Source organism: Xiphias gladius, chromosome 17 (assembly GCF_016859285.1).
Source record: "Xiphias gladius isolate SHS-SW01 ecotype Sanya breed wild chromosome 17, ASM1685928v1, whole genome shotgun sequence".
Taxonomy (NCBI): Eukaryota; Metazoa; Chordata; class Actinopteri; order Istiophoriformes; family Xiphiidae; genus Xiphias; species Xiphias gladius.
The window spans coordinates 20,917,180-20,936,099 of record NC_053416.1 but is presented as its reverse complement, the minus strand read 5'-3'; the positions used below and the strand labels follow the sequence as shown (position 1 = coordinate 20,936,099).

At 40.1% G+C, this 18,920-nt stretch overlaps 2 protein-coding genes across 2 annotated transcripts; both read left to right on the top strand.

Moving 5' to 3' along the window:
- Nucleotides 1-531: 531 nt before the first annotated feature.
- Nucleotides 532-6,914, top strand: vps51 (VPS51 subunit of GARP complex). The gene is made up of 11 exons (XM_040151295.1): nt 532-1,025; nt 1,673-1,802; nt 1,897-2,043; nt 2,181-2,400; nt 2,897-3,812; nt 4,075-4,290; nt 4,437-4,520; nt 4,656-4,790; nt 4,908-5,029; nt 5,676-5,763; nt 5,849-6,914. Exons 1-11 carry the CDS (start codon nt 834-836, stop codon nt 6,107-6,109), a joined length of 2,511 nt encoding a protein of 836 aa, XP_040007229.1. The 5' UTR covers nt 532-833; the 3' UTR covers nt 6,110-6,914.
- A 120-nt stretch (nt 6,915-7,034) lies between these two features.
- Nucleotides 7,035-16,003, top strand: tm7sf2 (transmembrane 7 superfamily member 2). Its single transcript, XM_040149652.1, is given in 13 exon segments — nt 7,035-7,244; nt 7,247-7,302; nt 7,305-7,336; nt 8,532-8,614; nt 9,303-9,499; nt 9,778-9,832; nt 10,839-11,033; nt 11,893-11,996; nt 13,582-13,701; nt 13,837-14,005; nt 14,099-14,179; nt 14,414-14,536; nt 15,377-16,003. Coding segments are annotated over 13 exon segments (1,431 nt in total). The 5' UTR covers nt 7,035-7,189; the 3' UTR covers nt 15,538-16,003.
- The last annotated feature ends 2,917 nt before the right edge of the window (nt 16,004-18,920 follow it).

Below are 18,920 nucleotides of genomic sequence, written 5' to 3'. Positions count from 1 at the left end.
CCTGTAGAAAAGGTTTTACATTCACTTAAAAATATTATTTATTATACTTTGAATAATTAATTTAAAATACCTGACCAAAATCCCAGGAATATATTCCACTGTCACAGTATTGTCCATGATCTAATATTTAGATATTTGTCAGCTTTTGAATCTTTGTGAATTTTTTTTTCTACCTTCAAATGTCTCCTCTTCTTCATTCCCCTTGTGCATATCTGCATGCAGTTTTTCTCCTTAAGGCCACAATTTAGAGTACCATACAGTATTCCAAACACACATACATAATACATTATGTGTATGATTTTTTAAAATTTCATTTTATAATTTTGATTTGGTTTCATTTTGTTTTTGATTGGTTTTTTTTCATTGTAGTAATTATCACCTCTGAGTATTAGCAAACAAAAAATATCAATATTTATTTAGTAAATGCATTCAATCTTTGATTCAGTTTACCGTTGTAGTTAAGACTATGACATGCGCAGTTGCGCACTTCCCGACCAGAACTACAAGAAGTTCCTCCCTTAAGCGACGGGCGATTTTTGTGACATCACTGACTCTTTGACGACGTAACACCGGATAGGCTACACACCCGGAAGCAATAACGTTTTCAAGCCAGCTGCTTGTGTTTTAGGAGAAATATGACATTTTCTAATTATTATTCTGAGAAGCCTTGTTAATATTAGCAGACAGCTAAGCTACACGGATATCAGTCATTCTTGAACAAGAATTTACCGTGTGCAGGCAGCGGTTGAGAGCTGTCTACTGCCAGCCGGACGCCTGTCGTCTTTGTTTATCGTCGTTTTATTTGTACATTTCTCAGCTGGCCGGAGTGTAGAATGGACGTCGACGCGGACGGCACGGTGGTGGACTCGGGGGACTGTGGCCCCGGCAGGAGGCGTAGGGTGCACGGCATGCTGAAGCTCTACTACGGGCTGAACGAGGAAGGAAAGGCCGCAGAGGAGCCGGAGTCCCTGGATCCCTGCGACATCAACGGGCCTCATTTTGACCCCGAGCTCTACCTTAACAAGGTGAGGGACCTCTACTGTCATGTCCTCTGCATACATTTGTCTAATTACTCACATAATGGCCTCTGCGCTGTGTGCTGTTTAAAGCTCAAGTCAATATCAGCTTTACATGGGACTTCTAAGGTTACAGCCCTACTAACATAGATACGCTGTTATTAAACAAGCGAAATTTGAATATAGATGCAGCCTGTTTTCTATAAGAATCCTACTGAATCTCTAAGTTGCTGTCTCCATCAGTGCATATAAATACAAATACCCGGATTGTCATTTGCTGTAATGCAATACGGAAAAATTATAATAGTATTTGATTGAAAGGAAACGCTACAAAGTCTCCTGAAATGTGCCGGGGAATATGGATTTAGATGTAAAGATGTAGACAGTTGCGATTCCAAAAGAAACAAGACTAAGTGGGAATATAATTGAATTTTCATTACCAAACAATGTATACATGAACCACTGCTCATTCGGCTGACTTTACATCTCAAGGAAGTGACTAAGCATTAAGTGGAATACAAATATGACCTGTTTTTGCAGGGTGATGGTAGTGGTTGAATATTAGAACATTTCCTGACAGTGTATAATAATTTGACACTACATCTACTCTTTTTAACTGTGACCGTGACCATTGTTTGTCTTATGTGAAAATGCAGCTTAGAAGAGAGTGCTCTCTTGCGGAGCTGATGGACCAGGAGACCTGCATGGTCAAGCAGATCCGCTCTCTGGACAGTGACATGCAGACGCTGGTGTATGAAAACTACAACAAGTTCATATCGGCTACAGGTGAGGGAACGTGTCACACGCTGTTGTTGAAATTTCAAGTTTTGTTGACCCGTGCACACCCAGACATTTAAGCCATACTTCCATGTGTCTCCAGACACTATAAGAAAAATGAAGAATGACTTCAAAAAGATGGAAGATGAGATGGACTGCCTGTCTGCTAACATGGCGGCAATCACAGAGTTCAGTGCTTCTATCAGTGGTACTCTTCAAGACCAGCACGCACAGATTACAAAACTCTCAGGTGAGACCTAAGCTGTAGTGTATTTTGCTTAGTCAGCTGTGTGTGTGTGCGCGCGCGCGTGCGTGCGGCTTGTCGCTTCATGATGGTTATTTTCACGTCTTTTTTTTTTTTTTTTGTCTTGCCATGTTTCACTTCAGGGGTTCATACTCTTTTAAGGAAGCTGCAGTTTCTGTTTGAACTGCCTGCTAGATTGAATAAGTGTCTGGAGCTGCAGGCGTATGCTCAGGCAGTGAGCTCCCACCGCCATGCCCGCTGTGTGCTGCAGCAGTACAGCAACCTGCCCTCCTTCAAAGGAATTCAGGATGACTGTCACGCTATCATGGACAAGCTGGCGCAGGAGCTTCGACAGAAGTTCAGGTGGGAATTTCTGAAGGTTATTCACGTTAGAGATGCCACTGTGAGGGAACATGACACTAAAGAGTCCTGTTTACATCTAGAAAGAAGTGTGACCGACAAGTGTCCTCGCAGATTTTCTAAACCAAAGAAATAAAGATTAAATAAAATAATTAGAAAATGACAAATATTAATTTTGTTCATTCGGACTTTTGACATACTTTTGCCCAGATTTAATCATAAATAATTATCATTTTTAACTAATGGTTTGATGGAAAATTTTGGCAGTAAAACATCTTTCTTTTTAGTCTTCTTCTTTCTATACAACTTTCCACATTGTATATGCATGTACTGATGTCATTAAGGTACAGATGCTTTGTCATCAATAGATGTAAGTACATGGTTGTGCAAAATTCGTTTTGCACTTTCACTGAAAAATTTTGAAAAGAGTTTTATTTGTGTCCCGAGTTCTACATTTCTTGTAGATCAACAATTTCTGCCCGTTTTGTTGTGCTCACAGGGATGGTGGGTCAAGCGCCAAAGATTTATCAGAGTGTGTGGAGCTTCTGCTACAGTTGGATGAGCCAGCGGAGGAGCTCTGTGATAAATTCCTGAGCCATGCACGATCTCGACTTGAGTCGGACCTACAGGGCCTGGAAGCAGAGATAAGACCGTACCCTTCGGCCTCAGCTGTGAAAGATGCTTCTGCACGTAGGTCGTCATCAACTGCGGGTGCTGGATCTCCGCCTGATAACTCCCTTAAAACAAGCACTCTACCCTCTCCCAGCTCAAACACTGACATCCTGGAATTTATCGACAGAGGCTGCAATGAATTTGTCAGCAGCTTATGTTTAGTAATTACATCCTATCAAGAACTTTTTATCAACCATGCTCAGACAGGAGAGCTGGCGTCCAAAAATATCCCACAGATGGCAAATGGCAAGCTGCATGCCTTTGTGGATGCCTTGGCAGCTCGTTATTTCTCGCTCGTGGAGCGGAGGATACAAGAGGAAAAAGGGGTCGGGGATAACTCCCTCTTGGTCCGCGCGCTCGACCGCTTCCACCGCAGACTTCAAGCTGTGGCCAAACTGCTGCCAGGCTCTGCCGTGCCAAACAAGGGGACTGAGATTGTGATACGGGCAGCAACAGAGCGAGTCAAGCAGTACCTCTCTGCTCTGCAGAGCTTCTACATGGACAGTTTGACGGATGTGAGGCAGGCCCTGGCGACACCGCGGCTCTCTGTGGCTGGTCCCTCAGTGGCTGGTAGCGGAGCTCTTCTTGGGGGGCCAGCCTCTGGTAGAGATGCTCCGACCAGCCTGCCAGAGCTGCTTTCCTCCCTGTCAGCCTCTATTCTCAATCAGATTAAGTCGGTGCTGGCATCAGTGCATCTCTTCACAGCCAAGGACATTACATTCTCTAACAAGCCGTACTTTAAGGTAAATAATGTATCTGTTTATTTGCTGATAAATTAACAGATTACCCCCAAAAAATAATTTTCTGCTCTACCCCATATGAACTCAAGCTCGACCACTAGCTAAAAGCACTACTGAACACACAGGAATTGATAAAATAAAGACTGAGTTTCGGTATTGGGATGAAATCATTGTTCAATTTGTGACATCCTTTGTAATTGTAACCTTTTGTTTTGTTTATGCACAGTGACAGTGGCAATCCTTTCTGTCTGTCTTCTCCTTGTAGGGTGAGTTCTGCAGTCAGGGTGTACGTGAGAGCCTGGTGGTGAGCTTTATAAAGTTTGTGTGCCAGTCTTCTCGCCAGTTCTGTGAGACCGCAGGAGACAAAGGAGGTTCAACTCCTCCGGCCCTCCTGTTGCTCCTGTCTCGCCTTTGCTTGGATTATGAAACCTCTACTATCTCCTACATACTCACGCTCACAGATGAACAGTTCCTTGTGCAGGTAAATGGCTTGTTACCTTATAAATGCAGTATATCATTTTTTAATGTATTTTTAAGAAGTCCGTAAAATTAACATAGTTCACTCCTAATGGTAACCTTTTTCACTACCATCTCACTACAAGTATTCTTGTTTCTGTACTTTCTCAGCACCACAGTCCTGTAACATCCGTCACAACTTTATGTGCAGAAGCCAGGGAGGCAGCACAGAAACTACTGAACCATTATGTCAAGGCAGGTTTTCACAACAACATTCACCGAGTTACTTTTCCTACTGAGGGAAAACAGAGACATCAATGCAGGAAAATATTTCTTCTACGAATAACCCTTTTGTCAGAAGTTTGTATATTTTGTCCTTTGTTTTTGCAGGTTCAGGGCCTGATTATCTCACAGATGCTAAGAAAGAGTGTCGAAACGCGAGACTGGGTTAACACCATCGAGCCACGAAATGTCCGTGCTGTGATGAAGAGAGTCGTAGAGGACACTACCTCGATTGATGTGCAGGTAAAACTCTGGATAATCACAACATCGTCATGTGCACTACGTCTTCCAGTCCAGTCATTATGCTTTATCATCATGCACGAGCAGGCTGTCTTATGGACTTTGTGTGCTCCACCGTAGGTGGGACTTTTGTATGAAGAAGGTGTAAGGAAAGCGCACAGCAGCGACTCCAGCAAAAGGACTTTCTCTGTCTACAGCAGCTCTAGGCAGCAGCCCCGCTATGCTGCCAGCTACACTCCAAGGTACATAAGCTGCAAACAGACTGGTTAGGTTGTGAGACAGAGAAGAGTCATCAAGCAGTTTTGGTTTTGTTTGGTTTATTGACAACCCTCTAATGTATTTTTAACTTATCAGACTCTCTCAGGGATAGAATGATGAATTCATTCCAGAGTTGCAGACAGCCCAGTTATACTGCAGCAAAACAGTGTTTAGTGACAGCTGCATGATTCAACTGCAGATGTCTGTATGGAGGGTTAGAGCTGTGTTTGTTGATGATATCAACCATTAGATACTGCAGAGTTACTGTGGGGCAACAGTTTTAATTGCCATTCTTCAGCATCCAAGATAAATAAACATTTTGGTACTCTTCTTATACCAATGTAGCGCATGATGTACAGATAATTATATTAATATTGAAAAATCTGCTTTTTGTTCCATTATTGAATAATTTTGAAAATGCCAGCCAGGATGAAGTAATGATAAATATAGTCCAATGAGTGGCCTATTCAAATGTTTTGTGTGAAAGGCATACAAAAAGCAGCATGCAGCTTATCTGTATTACCTCCATTGCACGGGGGCAGTTGCTATTGAGCAGAATCTAATCATAAGAGTAAGGTCATTGCTTTGATGGTTATTTATTTGAGTGACTTGTCTTTTATGTGCCTGCAGTGCTCCCATGGATACCAATCTACTGAGCAACATCCACAAGCTGTTTTCTGAGAGAATAGACATCTTCAGCTCAGTGGAGTTCAACAAGGTGAGTGCAGATCTTTGTTATGCTCTTAAATCTTAATATCGTCTTCAGTGAAAAACATCTCTCTTACGCCCCTCCCTTGCTCCAGGTCTCTGTGATGACGGGAATCATAAAAATCAGTTTAAAGACATTCCTAGAATGCGTCCGCCTGCGCACCTTTGGCCGCTACGGGCTGCAGCAGATCCAAGTCGACTGCCACTACTTGCAGATGTACCTGTGGCGCTTTGTCTCCGATGAGAACCTTGTACACTTCCTGCTGGATGAGATAGTGGGGAGCTCGGCCCACCGCTGCCTGGATCCTGCTCCGATGGAGCAGAGTGTGATCGAAGTCATCTGTGAACGAGGTTAAGAGTCAAAGTGCAGCACAGCCAGCTAGTCCACGCAAAACACCATGACACAAATACAGACAGAATTAAATATACACTGGAATCGTGCAATTTAAACACTCTTTCTGGGACACAGTTACTGTCAATGTGAACATTATTGATTAGATTCATAAAATGGTTGTTTCAGAATGTGTTTACAGGGTCAAAATTATACTGTAAAAAAGTCTCAAGATCTCAATACTCCTTTCACTAGTCAGCTAAACCCCAGTTTTCAGTCTTCAATTAAAAAATGATGAAACGCTCTGCATTAACAGTATCTTCTCTTGTGTTTGAGCCATAGGGATAGCACTTTGAGGATTGTCACTGACTGGCAGTGAATTTGGGGCAAATCTACATTAAATTCCAGGGGCTTGCCACTCAAAAAGCATTACAAGCCTCTAGGGCTATGGTTTAATATTGTAGTGGTCATTTACAAATCATAAAATATGAGAGCAGAAACCCCTTGTATCCATGATACAAGCTAAATTTTTAAGCACATATTCCCCTTGAGGGAAATGTGTTTAATGTGAATACAGAGTATGAATGATTAAAGAGAAAAGTTGTGTCCAGTGGAAATCTCATGTATTAATAAATTCTCTCGGGCATCTCTTGATGAATGATTTGCAATCTCAATGTCATTTGATTATGTTGTTCATGTCTAACACTAAAAGTAACTACAGCATCTCTTGCCTTCAGGCTGATTCTCTGTTTTCTGTGCATGTCTTGCGCAGATAAACAGTATGTTTAGCAACGGTTTAAATGTATGTGTCCACAATAAAAGTGCATGAATGTGGGTTTCACAATGTGTTTATCTTCCTTTACAAAACTAGAGGAGTCTCATAGTAAAAAACATAATAAGAATATTGTAATTACTCGCAATTTTGCAGTTGCAGCCTCAGTGTTGACTGACCGGTTTCAGAAGTGGCTGAACTCAACCAGCAACAAGCCATTCAGGTGTATATTACAACAACTACCAGCCACACTTCAATGTGGCCTACTGCTGACTGTCGCCACCTGAAGAGCTCATTTGATTGGCTAAACCCTCTTCTCTCCACCCTCTTGTGATGGCCACGGAGGGATCTGATTGGCTGAGAGACAATTTCGTGCTGAGAACCGGGTCGGGGGGCGTTTCCATCCGCGGGCCTCTGGATGGATAAGCAGGAGCTACATTGATGCCTACAGTCCCGCCTGCGCCTCCATGTCACACACCGGTAAGGCCCTATACTTGCTGTATTACCAGACAAACAGCCTTTTACTCTTTACATACGCTGCGTTTTACTGCAAAGCCTCTGTCTCTCCCGCGTTCAGATCATTTCTGCATCGCCAGGTAAAGGTGAACGCTCCGTAACAGGAATGTCCCTGCATGGACACACAGGAACTAACGGCGCTTTCACCTTAATTGTTTATTTATTTGTGTATTTTGTCGGGTTGTCCGTTTGGGATCAACTCTATATAGAATTTCCTCAACGTATTTGAAGGCAACGATGTCTTGGCTTTCCTGAGCTGCTCTCAGGGATGGCCCAGAAGGGCACATACAGAAAGAAGACTGTGAGAGGATACATGTCTCCATTTCCCAGTGGCTGAAGAATTACTCACATCCTTACTGAGTAAAAGTAGAAAATGCATCACGTAAAAATACTCCACCACAAGTAATGGTCATCTTCTCTAAATTCTACTAAAGTAAAGGTATAGAAGCATTATAACCAAATGTACCTACTACCAAAATAAAAGCCCCTTTCAAAGTTTTAAATGTGTTACACTAGCAGTTATTATCACTGATGCGTTATAAGGTAAGCAGCATTTTTAATGGAGCTGGTTGAGTGAAGCTACTTTGAACTATTTTATAACCTGCTGACATCTGTCTCACCATCATTCTCAAACTATCACTCTTATTAGTACAGTTGTAAAAAAAAAACACCTGTGGCCTTTAATCTATAATAATGATCATATGCTTTGTACAGGATGTCAAATCAAAGTCAATACTAGCTACAGCTGTTAAGTAAATGTGGAGTGGCAAAATTGGAAATACTTAAGTAAAGCACAGTTACCTCAAGGTCGTATTTAAGGGCAGAACTTGAGTAAATGTGCTCAGTCACTTTGCACCATGCTATTAACAAGGGTTTATGGTAATTTGTAGAGAGGCTTAGACTGTGCTGAGGTCCAAGGTTACACTGAAACCATTTATGGCATGTTTAAAGAGGAAAACTCTGTGTTAATATATAAGATTCAGAGGTTAATTGCAATAAGTCTTACTGCAGATTATACTAAGGATTATAGTAATTGTCAGTCAAGATTCTTTCTAGAAAATGTATGTTGTTTGTTATGTACCATCTAATTACTGGTATTTATTTGTTCCTCAGATGTCTTGATTTTGACAGAAATACATCTGCCTCAATATTTTCACAGGAGACCAATAATGAGACCAAACAGTCAAGCACCCAAACACAGATCCTCACATGACACAGAGAGGGAATTTGGCGGAACCCTGGGTGAGTCACAGCAGAGGGTCTTACCCAGGCGCCACTTTGACGCTTCCACTTTCATTTTATTTTGAGATGTTTTGTTTTTACATAACCATGACCACCACATTGTATAGCATCTTTCACTTGTTCATACTTCTATTTACAAATGGTGAGTGCACAATTGTTACATTCCATTACCATGTGTTGCCCTACAGGTAACAACTGTTTTTCTATACAAACTTCATCGAAGGTCAAACACGTTGAAGAGTTGCATGTATTTCTTAGTGAACAAAAGCTGATTTTAGGAAGAAAGAAAGGAAGAAATGAAAGGTGGTGTCGTTAACAGCTAACATACAGAAGAACATTTATACTAATTTACTATTTGTGCTACAAAGACATTGTTATGTAGTGTTTCATGCAATGTGTAAAGGTAATGCTAGATTGGTGGATCACAAAACTGCTGCCACAATAAAAACGATTAGATGATGAATCCTTCACTGCAGTAAAGCTCACGAGCTTGCCAGCAGGAACTCCATCAGCATGCTTCGTTACACCTCTAACTGAGAATCCTCACAACCACCCAAGTCAGATTTGTCATTGTAGACATGAAATGAACTGAATGAATGTTCTGCTTTGACAGATGAGATTTCCATAGACTTCTGATCTGACATTACTGAACTGAACCAGGAGCATCACACTTGTATTCATGTCTCAGGTGCTCTATGCATTCCCATCTTTCTTCCGTTGACGGTACTTTTCCTGATCTGTGTGAGTCGATCCCCTGAGGCCACTGTTCTCCGTTGGCCCCCGCCCCTTCCCTCGACTGACCAGCTTTGGGACCCTTTGGCCCCTGTGCTTCTGCTGGGATGGATCGCACTGCATGCCGTTCTCTATTTAATGCCATTAGGAAAGGTATGACACGTTCATCAGCCTGGTTCAAGATGAAACCTGCATTAAAAGCAGTTGTGGCTTTGATCATATGACCAACCATAGAATCGTGTGTTGTGTGTTAAAGTAAACCAATGTATAATCAATGATAAACACTGATTTTTAATGGCATTGTAAGGTGATAATTGATACCAATAATATTGTCTGTAAACTATTATTGAAATATCAATTATTAATATATATGCAGGGCATAATTTGTGTTCTAGTGTGTTCAGATTTCAAATGAGTATATTTGCCTGCAGGTGTCTGAAGGATTAGTGCTGAGGGATGGAACACGCCTCAAGTATCCCATAAATGGTATGGTTGGGTTTGGGGAGACAACAATAGGCTCTAAAGGTGCTATTTGTAAGTTTTTGCTGCCGCTACATAGCCAATGTTAGCATTAATAGATGTTTACTTACCAGTCTAGAAGAAATGTTGAGAGTTCAGTATCAAACTCCATTCTTTCACTCATCAGCAGCTGTCTCCAGCGGTGGAAAGCAGAGCCGGTGTTAAGTCTTGTTTAGCTTCTATTTCTGTCACTTCTTTTCCTCTACTGAAGTTAGCTGCTAACCAGCCAGCCTTGTCCTGTCCTGTCTCGTCATGGTACTTTGTTATAGTGAGTCACTTTAGCTTCCAGTCTGCGCTCAGTTCAGCATGAGAGGATGAAGACGTAAGCGCTGCTCAGAGGGCGCAATGTAACCTCTTGTCTTGTAAATTCAACAGGGCTGAAGCTCTTGGTAAGTAAACAGCTGTTAATGCTAACGTTGGCTCTGTAGTGATGGCAGCAACTTACATATAGCACCTTTAATGTCACTGATAAGTAAAAATACATGAGTAAAAACACATCACGGTTTTTATTTATTTATTTATTTTTAAATCATTTTTTATTTTTAGGATGTAATCTGATTGTGTTAAAGGAACAGTTTTAAATCTCTTAGTCATAACCTAATGTGAAATGTTTTATAGTACTGTAGTGCGATAAAGTAATATTATAATAACTGTAATATTTTACAGCTATGCTTGAGTTTTACACACATTTTGAGTGCAAGTGCTTTGTTCACATTTGTATAGCTAAAAAAATCACCCGCTGTTACATTTTATTTTGAGGAAGAATCAAAATCCCTTTTTTCCTATGTATCTTTTAGTTTAACCTCTAAACTTTTTTGCCTGGTCTAACCTTGCGCTACAGTTTAGTTAAGTTACACAATCTGAAGTCTCACCTTTTCCAACATTTACCTGTTTTTTTAATACCAGCCTCTCTCAGTCTGCTTGTCTCTCTCCCCTGGGCTACAACATTAAGTTTTGTTTGTTTCTCTCTCAGGTTTTCATGGCCTGTGCATCAGCTGTGTGTTGCTGATGTTGTTGCTGGGGCTCGGGGCTCCTCTCGGGTATCTGTTTGAGCTGCTGTTGCCTCTGGCAGTGTGTGCAATAGCAGTGTCATTCCTGCTCTCCATCTACCTCTACACCCGCTCCTTTTGGGCTCCTTCCCATGCTCTCGCTTTGGGAGGCAACACAGGTGAGAGTTGAGCTTCGTCATTAAAGGAAGAATCCACCCTAAAGTACTGTTTAAAAACAGCTACTGGTGATGCACTGTGCGTCTGTAGGCCTGTTTTCTTGTCTGACGGAGGATTTTCGTATTCCTATGGGTAACTATCTAACTGCCAAGCTCCACAGTAGCCTGCAGGCGTCAGGCATGAAGTGAACACTCGCTTTCATGTAAGCTGACCAGTTTGTTTGCAATGCCATGCTATCATACTAAAGCAAACAGAAAGAAAAACCCTTTTTCGTGATTCAGTTACCATGAAATTAAATTATTTAACATGTAAAATAGTCACATGCATGTTGGATTTAGCAATATAAATTGAACCAGTGGCTAAAGAGGTGGACGGTAACAAGATGTTTTTTTTAGCATTTTTAGCCATGCTAGTGGCATCCTTTGTTTTATGACCAAATTCCTTCAAAACTAATGACATTCTCATTAGATCAATCATCTGCTGCAGATGTACTGTTTAGTGCTAGTTAGCAAATGTTAGCATGCTAACACGCTAACCAAATGGTGGTGAACATGGTAAACACTGTACCGGCCAAACATCAGCAGTCAGCATTGTCATTGTTAGCGTGTTAGCATGCTGAGGTTAGCATTTAGCTCAAAGCACTGCTGTCCCAACAGTCTTCTGACTAAAAATAAGTTTCAGCTAATTGCTGATTAATTGATCGCTAGTTTAGGGGACAAAGTCACTGACATGACACCTTTTAAGAGCTGATATTAATTCCCTTTTCACTTTTTGTTCACATGATGTACGTGGAGATTATACAGTATTTCAGAACCCACCCGTAGACTGTTTTTTGAACATTCATCCCTCTGTTTTGTTTAGGAAATCCCTTGTATGACTTCTTCATCGGACGGGAGTTAAACCCCCGGATTGGAGACTTTGACCTTAAATATTTCTGTGAGCTCAGACCGGGACTGATTGGCTGGGTGAGTTGACCTGCAGGAGTGAACTGATAAATTGAAAATCTGGACACTGATAAATGTTTCAGGTAAAATGTTCATGTAAACTATACCCTATTCTGAGGTTTTTCTTTATTTGCAAAAAACTACTGTGTGTGTTTTAAAATAAAAAGCTGATATGTTTAAATCTGTTTTGACAATTGGAGTGAAATGCTTAAAACAAAATACTTTTGTAATCTTTCGCTTTATTTGTAAGCCTGTATAATTAAGATACATACTTGTGAATATTAATTAACACTGATGGTGATCTCTGTTAGAGAACCCAAGAAGCCCAACAGGTGGCGATGTTGCTCTCCTCTGCTTGTCCACTATGGTTTGCAGTCTGTGTGTTTGACATGGTCAACGTCAGAACCTTTTCTCCCTGATGACACGACACAGTGAGAGATTTGTTGTAGGACAGGGGTGCACAACATCATCTGTATCTTGAGTCTTCAGACCAAATAAGACAAGATGTAGATTTTCTGGCGAAGATTATGCGTAAGAACCCTAACAAGAATTACAGCAAGGTTCTCCATGTCTTAACTAGTCACAGAAAACAGCATTGATAGTAAAAGGATCCGGGCGTTCTGGGAAATGAAATGAGTCATTTATTATTAGTATATAGTATTTTTTGTTTCTCTGTATTGACAGTATAAACAGTAAAACCTTTGCACATCGGAATGTTTTAAAGCCATGTGTGTAGGAGAGTACAGAAAAAGCTTCCACCGACTGGCTACAGACAGTGTGTGGGAGATTTTCATTTCCTGTTGCATGTTAAAACTATTTACTTTTAACATTAATCATCTTACAATTGCTGCTAATGTCCTAAATAATGAACATTTTAAGGGTTTTTAAGAGCCCCAGGGTACCTAATGGATTGCATGACAATTATTATTATCTTGGATATCTTGTATCTTGGGTATAAACTTCATGTTCGGGAGCACAGTTTGAGTACAGCCCTGTTCTTGTGCAGCCGCTGAGGCTCCTGGTCTCAGGAAAATACTGCAGCTTCAGCGGTTGGGTTTTGAACATGTGTCACTTTGTGTCACACTATGACTAGTTGCTTAATCGATGAGACGCTTGACAGAAAATTGATTAGCAGGCATGTTGGTAACCAGTTTATCATTGACTGGTTCCAGCATATCAAATGTGATTGTTTGATGGTTTATGGTACTTTACACTTCTATGACAGTAAACTGAACACCGTCGGGTTATGGACTGTTCCTCAGAAAAAACAGGACATTTGTCAGCATGGGCTTTAGGGAAATTGTGTAATGTAATTTCACTATTTTTTTTATTATTTTTTTTTAAAGCAACAAACTGATTAATGGTGAAGGTAATCAGCAGATTAATCAACAATATGAATAATTAGTCAGTTAGTTGCAGCCCGAGTGACGGTATTCCTGAACTGCTGCACACTGCAGCTCTGACAGATACATTTTGGGGGTTTAAAGTTTCACCTGACAGTGGACTACTAGTTCTGAATCACTTAACCATAGGATGAGTCTGTCTACCAGTACTCGGGGAGCGCAGGTGAAACCCACAGCTATGATCAGTATTCACTTCCTCTCAGGTGGTCTTAAACCTCGGCATGCTGATAAAAGAGGTGGAGCTTCGAGGTTCCCCCTCCCTCGCCATGATACTGGTCAACAGTTTCCAGCTGCTGTATGTGGCAGATGCTCTTTGGAACGAGGTGAGGGGTCAGCAGTGTCATACCTCAATTCTCATTTAAAAATGAGGACACCAAAACACAGCTCCAGAGACTGTTCTGTTCTGCCTTCTATCCCTGTACTTTGACTTAATCTAATGCTTCATTGTGTTATAACAGGAGGCTGTTCTGACAACCATGGACATTGTGCATGACGGTTTTGGCTTCATGCTGGTCTTTGGAGACCTGGCCTGGGTTCCCTTCACATACGGCCTGCAGGCAGCCTTCCTGGTCGTGCACCCGCAGGCCCTAAGTTCACCTGGAGCCACAGCTATAATAGCCCTGAATGGTAATCACGTGTCAGCTCTTTTTCGTAAGGATGTAAAATGCCGTGTTCCATGGTTAACTATTGTGATGCTAACATTTTTGTCTTTGCAATCAGGTGTTGGATATTATATTTTCAGAAGATCCAACTCACAGAAGAACCAGTTCAGACGAGACCCTACACATCCAAGTGTTGCAAGTCCGTTATTTTTCTAATTTTCTCTCAATATAGTTTCCAAATCATTACAAATACGCTCATGTCTTATTTCTGATATTGTATTGAAACTCACGCCGCACATATGAAGAAGAGATTAAATGCATTTCCTCTTTGTGTCAAAATGGAGAGGGCGATTTGGAGTTGATCTCTGAGGTGACTTTATTGAGGCGACTGATTTAACTCACAAATATTGTCGTTCTCCACGACTCCTTGCAGGACTCGAGACCATCGCCACAGCAACAGGGAAGCGGCTGCTGGTGTCTGGTTGGTGGGGTCTCGTCCGTCATCCCAATTATCTCGGTGACCTCCTCATGGCCCTGGCTTGGTCCCTGCCATGTGGTGAGACAACTTAAGAGCCACCGCAAGGCTCGTCTTGCACGCAAGCCACACGGACATAACACAAGCCCAGGAGAGGTTCTATTCAAAAATGTGGATGATGTCATAGATAAGATTAATGTCAGGCTGAGTATGAATCATATCCAGCCATATTTATCACCATAGTGGTTGTATCCCAAAAGCACTTTTTGAAACCCAGCCGTAGTTATTGTGATTATTATTATTTTTTTTTTTTTTCAGATTTCTTTCCTGTCAACATACTTCCTGTAATTATACTGTGTTTAATACTGGTGCAGAAGAAATGGTGACTGTCAGACTTTTGTTACAACTGACACACGGTCCCTCATTGGTATTCGATTTTTTTGTGACTCACTTGTGTAGCTGCCTTTGTAATTGAGATGTACAGCTGTTTCTGGCTTAATTACTGCAGCAAAAGTCACAAACTGATAAATTATGCACTCAAAAAAAAAAAAATGATGACAGATGAAAGCTGCACTGGCAAAAAGGAACAGTAGTCACATGTAAACCCTGACTGCAGAAACACTGACTGAAATATATAAAAAATATGTGTGATACAGACTGAAATTTATAAGTACAGCTACTAGAGGAGGGTGTACTCTTTCAGCTTTCAGCTTGTTTTATGTAAATCACTGATGTCAATAGTAAAAGGTGTTAGTTTCCCTAAGCTTTGATGGTCTTTTGAAATTCATAATTTCGTCAGTGAATGATAAATATTTTATAGTTTTCTTTGATACCATGTTGTTTTGTTGTTTTGTTTTTTTGAAATATAATTTATACTGGTTTCGTCCTGCTAAAAAGTCTGTGTGCTTCTCTTTTCTTTAGGATTCTCGCATCTGCTGCCTTACTTCTATGTCATATATTTCACCGTGTTGCTGATTCACCGAGAGGCCCGTGACGAGAGACAGTGTAGGGCCAAATACGGACTAGCATGGGACACCTACTGCCGACGCGTCCCCTACAGGATCTTCCCTTATATATACTGAAAAAGAAAGGAGATCCTTGTGACTACGCAAATCCACAGAAACCCAGCAATACATGTAAATCCATTTTCATCTAAATGGACCAAAAGTAATAACTGGTGCTGCTACTGGGAATCTGCAGGGAGCTCACAATTTTAATCAGCCTTCATTTGTAAGGCTACGGTCCAGTTACAAAATGATGGATCACTGCTTCTAATTCCTTGCATTTTTAATTTGAAACCTCACGGCAATCTGATCTGCTGTAGGTAAAGGCAGTCTGCAATACACGTCTCTTTTCTGTGTTTACACAGCTCAAGCATCCCAGCATAAGAGGCTAAAGCTGTCAGCCTTGTGATTCGTTTGTCATAAAAATGAGATCTTGTATCAAAATGAGGGTAAAAAATATTATTTAAAACATTATTATTTTACTCTTTTTACTTTGAATGGGAAAACATTAACTGAAAAACTGAACCAAAATGGTAAATATCAGTGCCTTTTTTAATCTAAAAAGACTGGGTCACATCATTTTACCATGTTTTTTTTTACAGTGTCTACATTTTTGTGAAATGTGTTGTTAACCTGTGAATTACATTTGAAATAAACAAATACAGAACAGCACGTTATCATGCATCTTCATTGCACTTATTGGACAGACCTTTATTTGAACCTCTCTGAGCATTGTGGGGGAGTACTAATGTCATTACTTTGCATCACATATGTAGAAAAATGCATTTTTGCTTTGTGTGAAGATTTGAATCTACACCTTTTGAAATTATGAGAGACAGCTGAAAGACCAGAACAGCTATTAGCCTGTACAAATATCAGCTAATAGTTGGGTGACTTTTCAATAACCTTTTCCAACCTGTTATCATCCCTGTTTAAATGGATTCTCTCTCCAGCAGACAGACGTTAATAGCAGATGTTCACCAAGCCTCTGTGCTTTTTTAACGTCAGTCAGACTTCAGCTTTGAATATGTTCTGCTCCGAATTACTCTGAAGGAACAAGAAGTAGCTGGGTAGCTGTATTAGTGCGAGGAAATGCAGTCAGGGGCGCCTGAGAAATGATCTCAATCAGCATTAAAGCAGTGTTCTCGTTTGAAGTAGGGCTTCTGAGCATGTTGAGTCACTGTGGAGGTGAGGTGACGGGTGATTTTATTGTTAATGGACTGGTGCATCATCTTGAAGGTTCTTTGAATAAGTGTTTACTAAGAAGTAAATAGTTGGCTATTATGAGCAGCAACCTGCTTCATATGGCATTTTAATGCTGGAGTTATTTTTGTTAAACAGATTTAGACCCCTATTCCATACAGTGCAGTTCTGTCTGAAAATCATATTTGCCCTTTTCAATTATGAATCACCCTGCATTTACACTGCAAAGGATATTTCTCTCGAATGCAGTGAGGTGTGTGCATACTGATGGCGAGCCCTCTGCACACCTTCATTTTTCCCCTTTTCAACCCATTTACAGTACAGTCGGCCTCTGGCTTCGCCCACACAGCACTCAAGCTATTTTGTGTTGTCTTTCATATGCTAAGTGCTAATTAGGAATGTGCTTGTATAATGCCACGGCTGTCTACATGGTGCCTGGATTCATTATGAATTAATATATAAGCTTCTTAGGCTTTATGTATATGTGTGTATATTTACTGTGTGTACATTTATTTTTTTTATCCGGTTCATTTGAATGGCTCTCGTATCACTTTATAATTCTGTTAAGAAAAGTGCACGGTAAAATGTAAAATTGTAATTCTCATACAAGATGAGTTATTTTTATTAGTCAGTTAATACAGACAACTCACTCTATCATTTTATTTATATAGTCCCATCGTAACAAGCAGTGGAAAGTTACTCAGTACATTTACTTAAGTATTGTACCTAATTAGTTTTAAGGTACTTGTACTTGAGTATTTCCATTTCATGCGACTTCCTACTTGTACTTCACTACAGCTGTACACTAGTTACTTTTCAAATTAAGATTAAGAGTTTGTAAAATTTTACATTTAAAAAAACGGGATAAACTTTTAAAATACAACACATTTGTAAAGATTGAATCAGTGGTTTCCAACTTTTTTGATGTGAAAAAATTCTCTAAACTTGATTTCATTTAAATAATTGTTCAAAGGGGTCAAATTATTCAACATTTTACAACAAACTCAAAAGACAAAGAAAAAACTACAAAAGCAAAATTAACACCATAAGGATCTTTTATGCATGAAAAAGAAAAAAACCTATACATGAATAATAAGAACCAAAGGGAGAAACTGGAATGTTCTTCTGATTTGTATTTACACAAAGTCTGGTCTGAAGATTGAGACATAAGTTGTCCATTTTGTCCAGTTCTAAACAAACGTATCATTCCGGGTTCTCAAGGTTAGAGTAAATACGTTGATGTTGTATACCAGGTCAATCCATGCATCAAGGTATTTTTTTAAGCCCTATCTTAGTCAAGGATTGCTTACAAGCCACCATCAGTATTCTTAACAAATATTTAACCTTCTTCCTCCATTCAAGTTTCTCCAGTTTAATTAAGTGCATCAGCTCAAAAACGCAACACAGTTTTGTTCACTAAGACAGTCAGGATGCTATTTATTCCAAAATGGAGCCACAATGGGACAACTCCAATATATGTGAAGAGGATTTGCATCTGTGTTCCCACAGGATGTCCAGCAGACAGTCTGATTTGAATACGACTGCTTTTAGGGAGGGGTACAGAAAGAAAAATGAATAACATTCTTCAAGTTTAATTCTCACCAATATTGAAAGTTTGGTTTTTTTCACATTCTGGATATCTCCTCCCATTTCTCGTGTGTGATTATTAAATAGGTTCGGAACCACTGGAATAACTGTAAGTAAAGTAGTCAAAATCTGTTCCACATTGAGCAGCTACAGCTGTTGAATTCTGCTTTACACATTACTGCATCAGTAATACTCTAATAATACCATATAGGATAATGTATAAGCTACAAGGGGCATTTATGTGCAGAATGTTTTGATACTGTTAAGCACAGTTTGCTGATAATACACAGCATTTTTAGTGCAGGACTTTTACTTGTAATGGAGTACTTCTACATTCTTGAATTGGTACTTTTACTTAAGTTAAGGATCGGAGTACTTCTCTTACCTTTGATCAAAACACACAGCACTGAACTGCTGCTCTTCATCTATTTTTAGTGAAGATAATAAACTTGGAACAGCAGAAACATCAGATAGAAAAGCCTCAGGGCCTCATTCATGAAAAATATAGTGGGATTTGATCTCAAAATTGAATCTTGAAATTAGTTATAAGCAAACCTGTCTGATTAAAAAGACCATTAGAGCTGAATAATTTTCCTCTATAAAATAGCCTTAAAATTGCCTCAGGAATTTCACCATATATCAACAGACTTAATGTTCCCCTATCATACCTG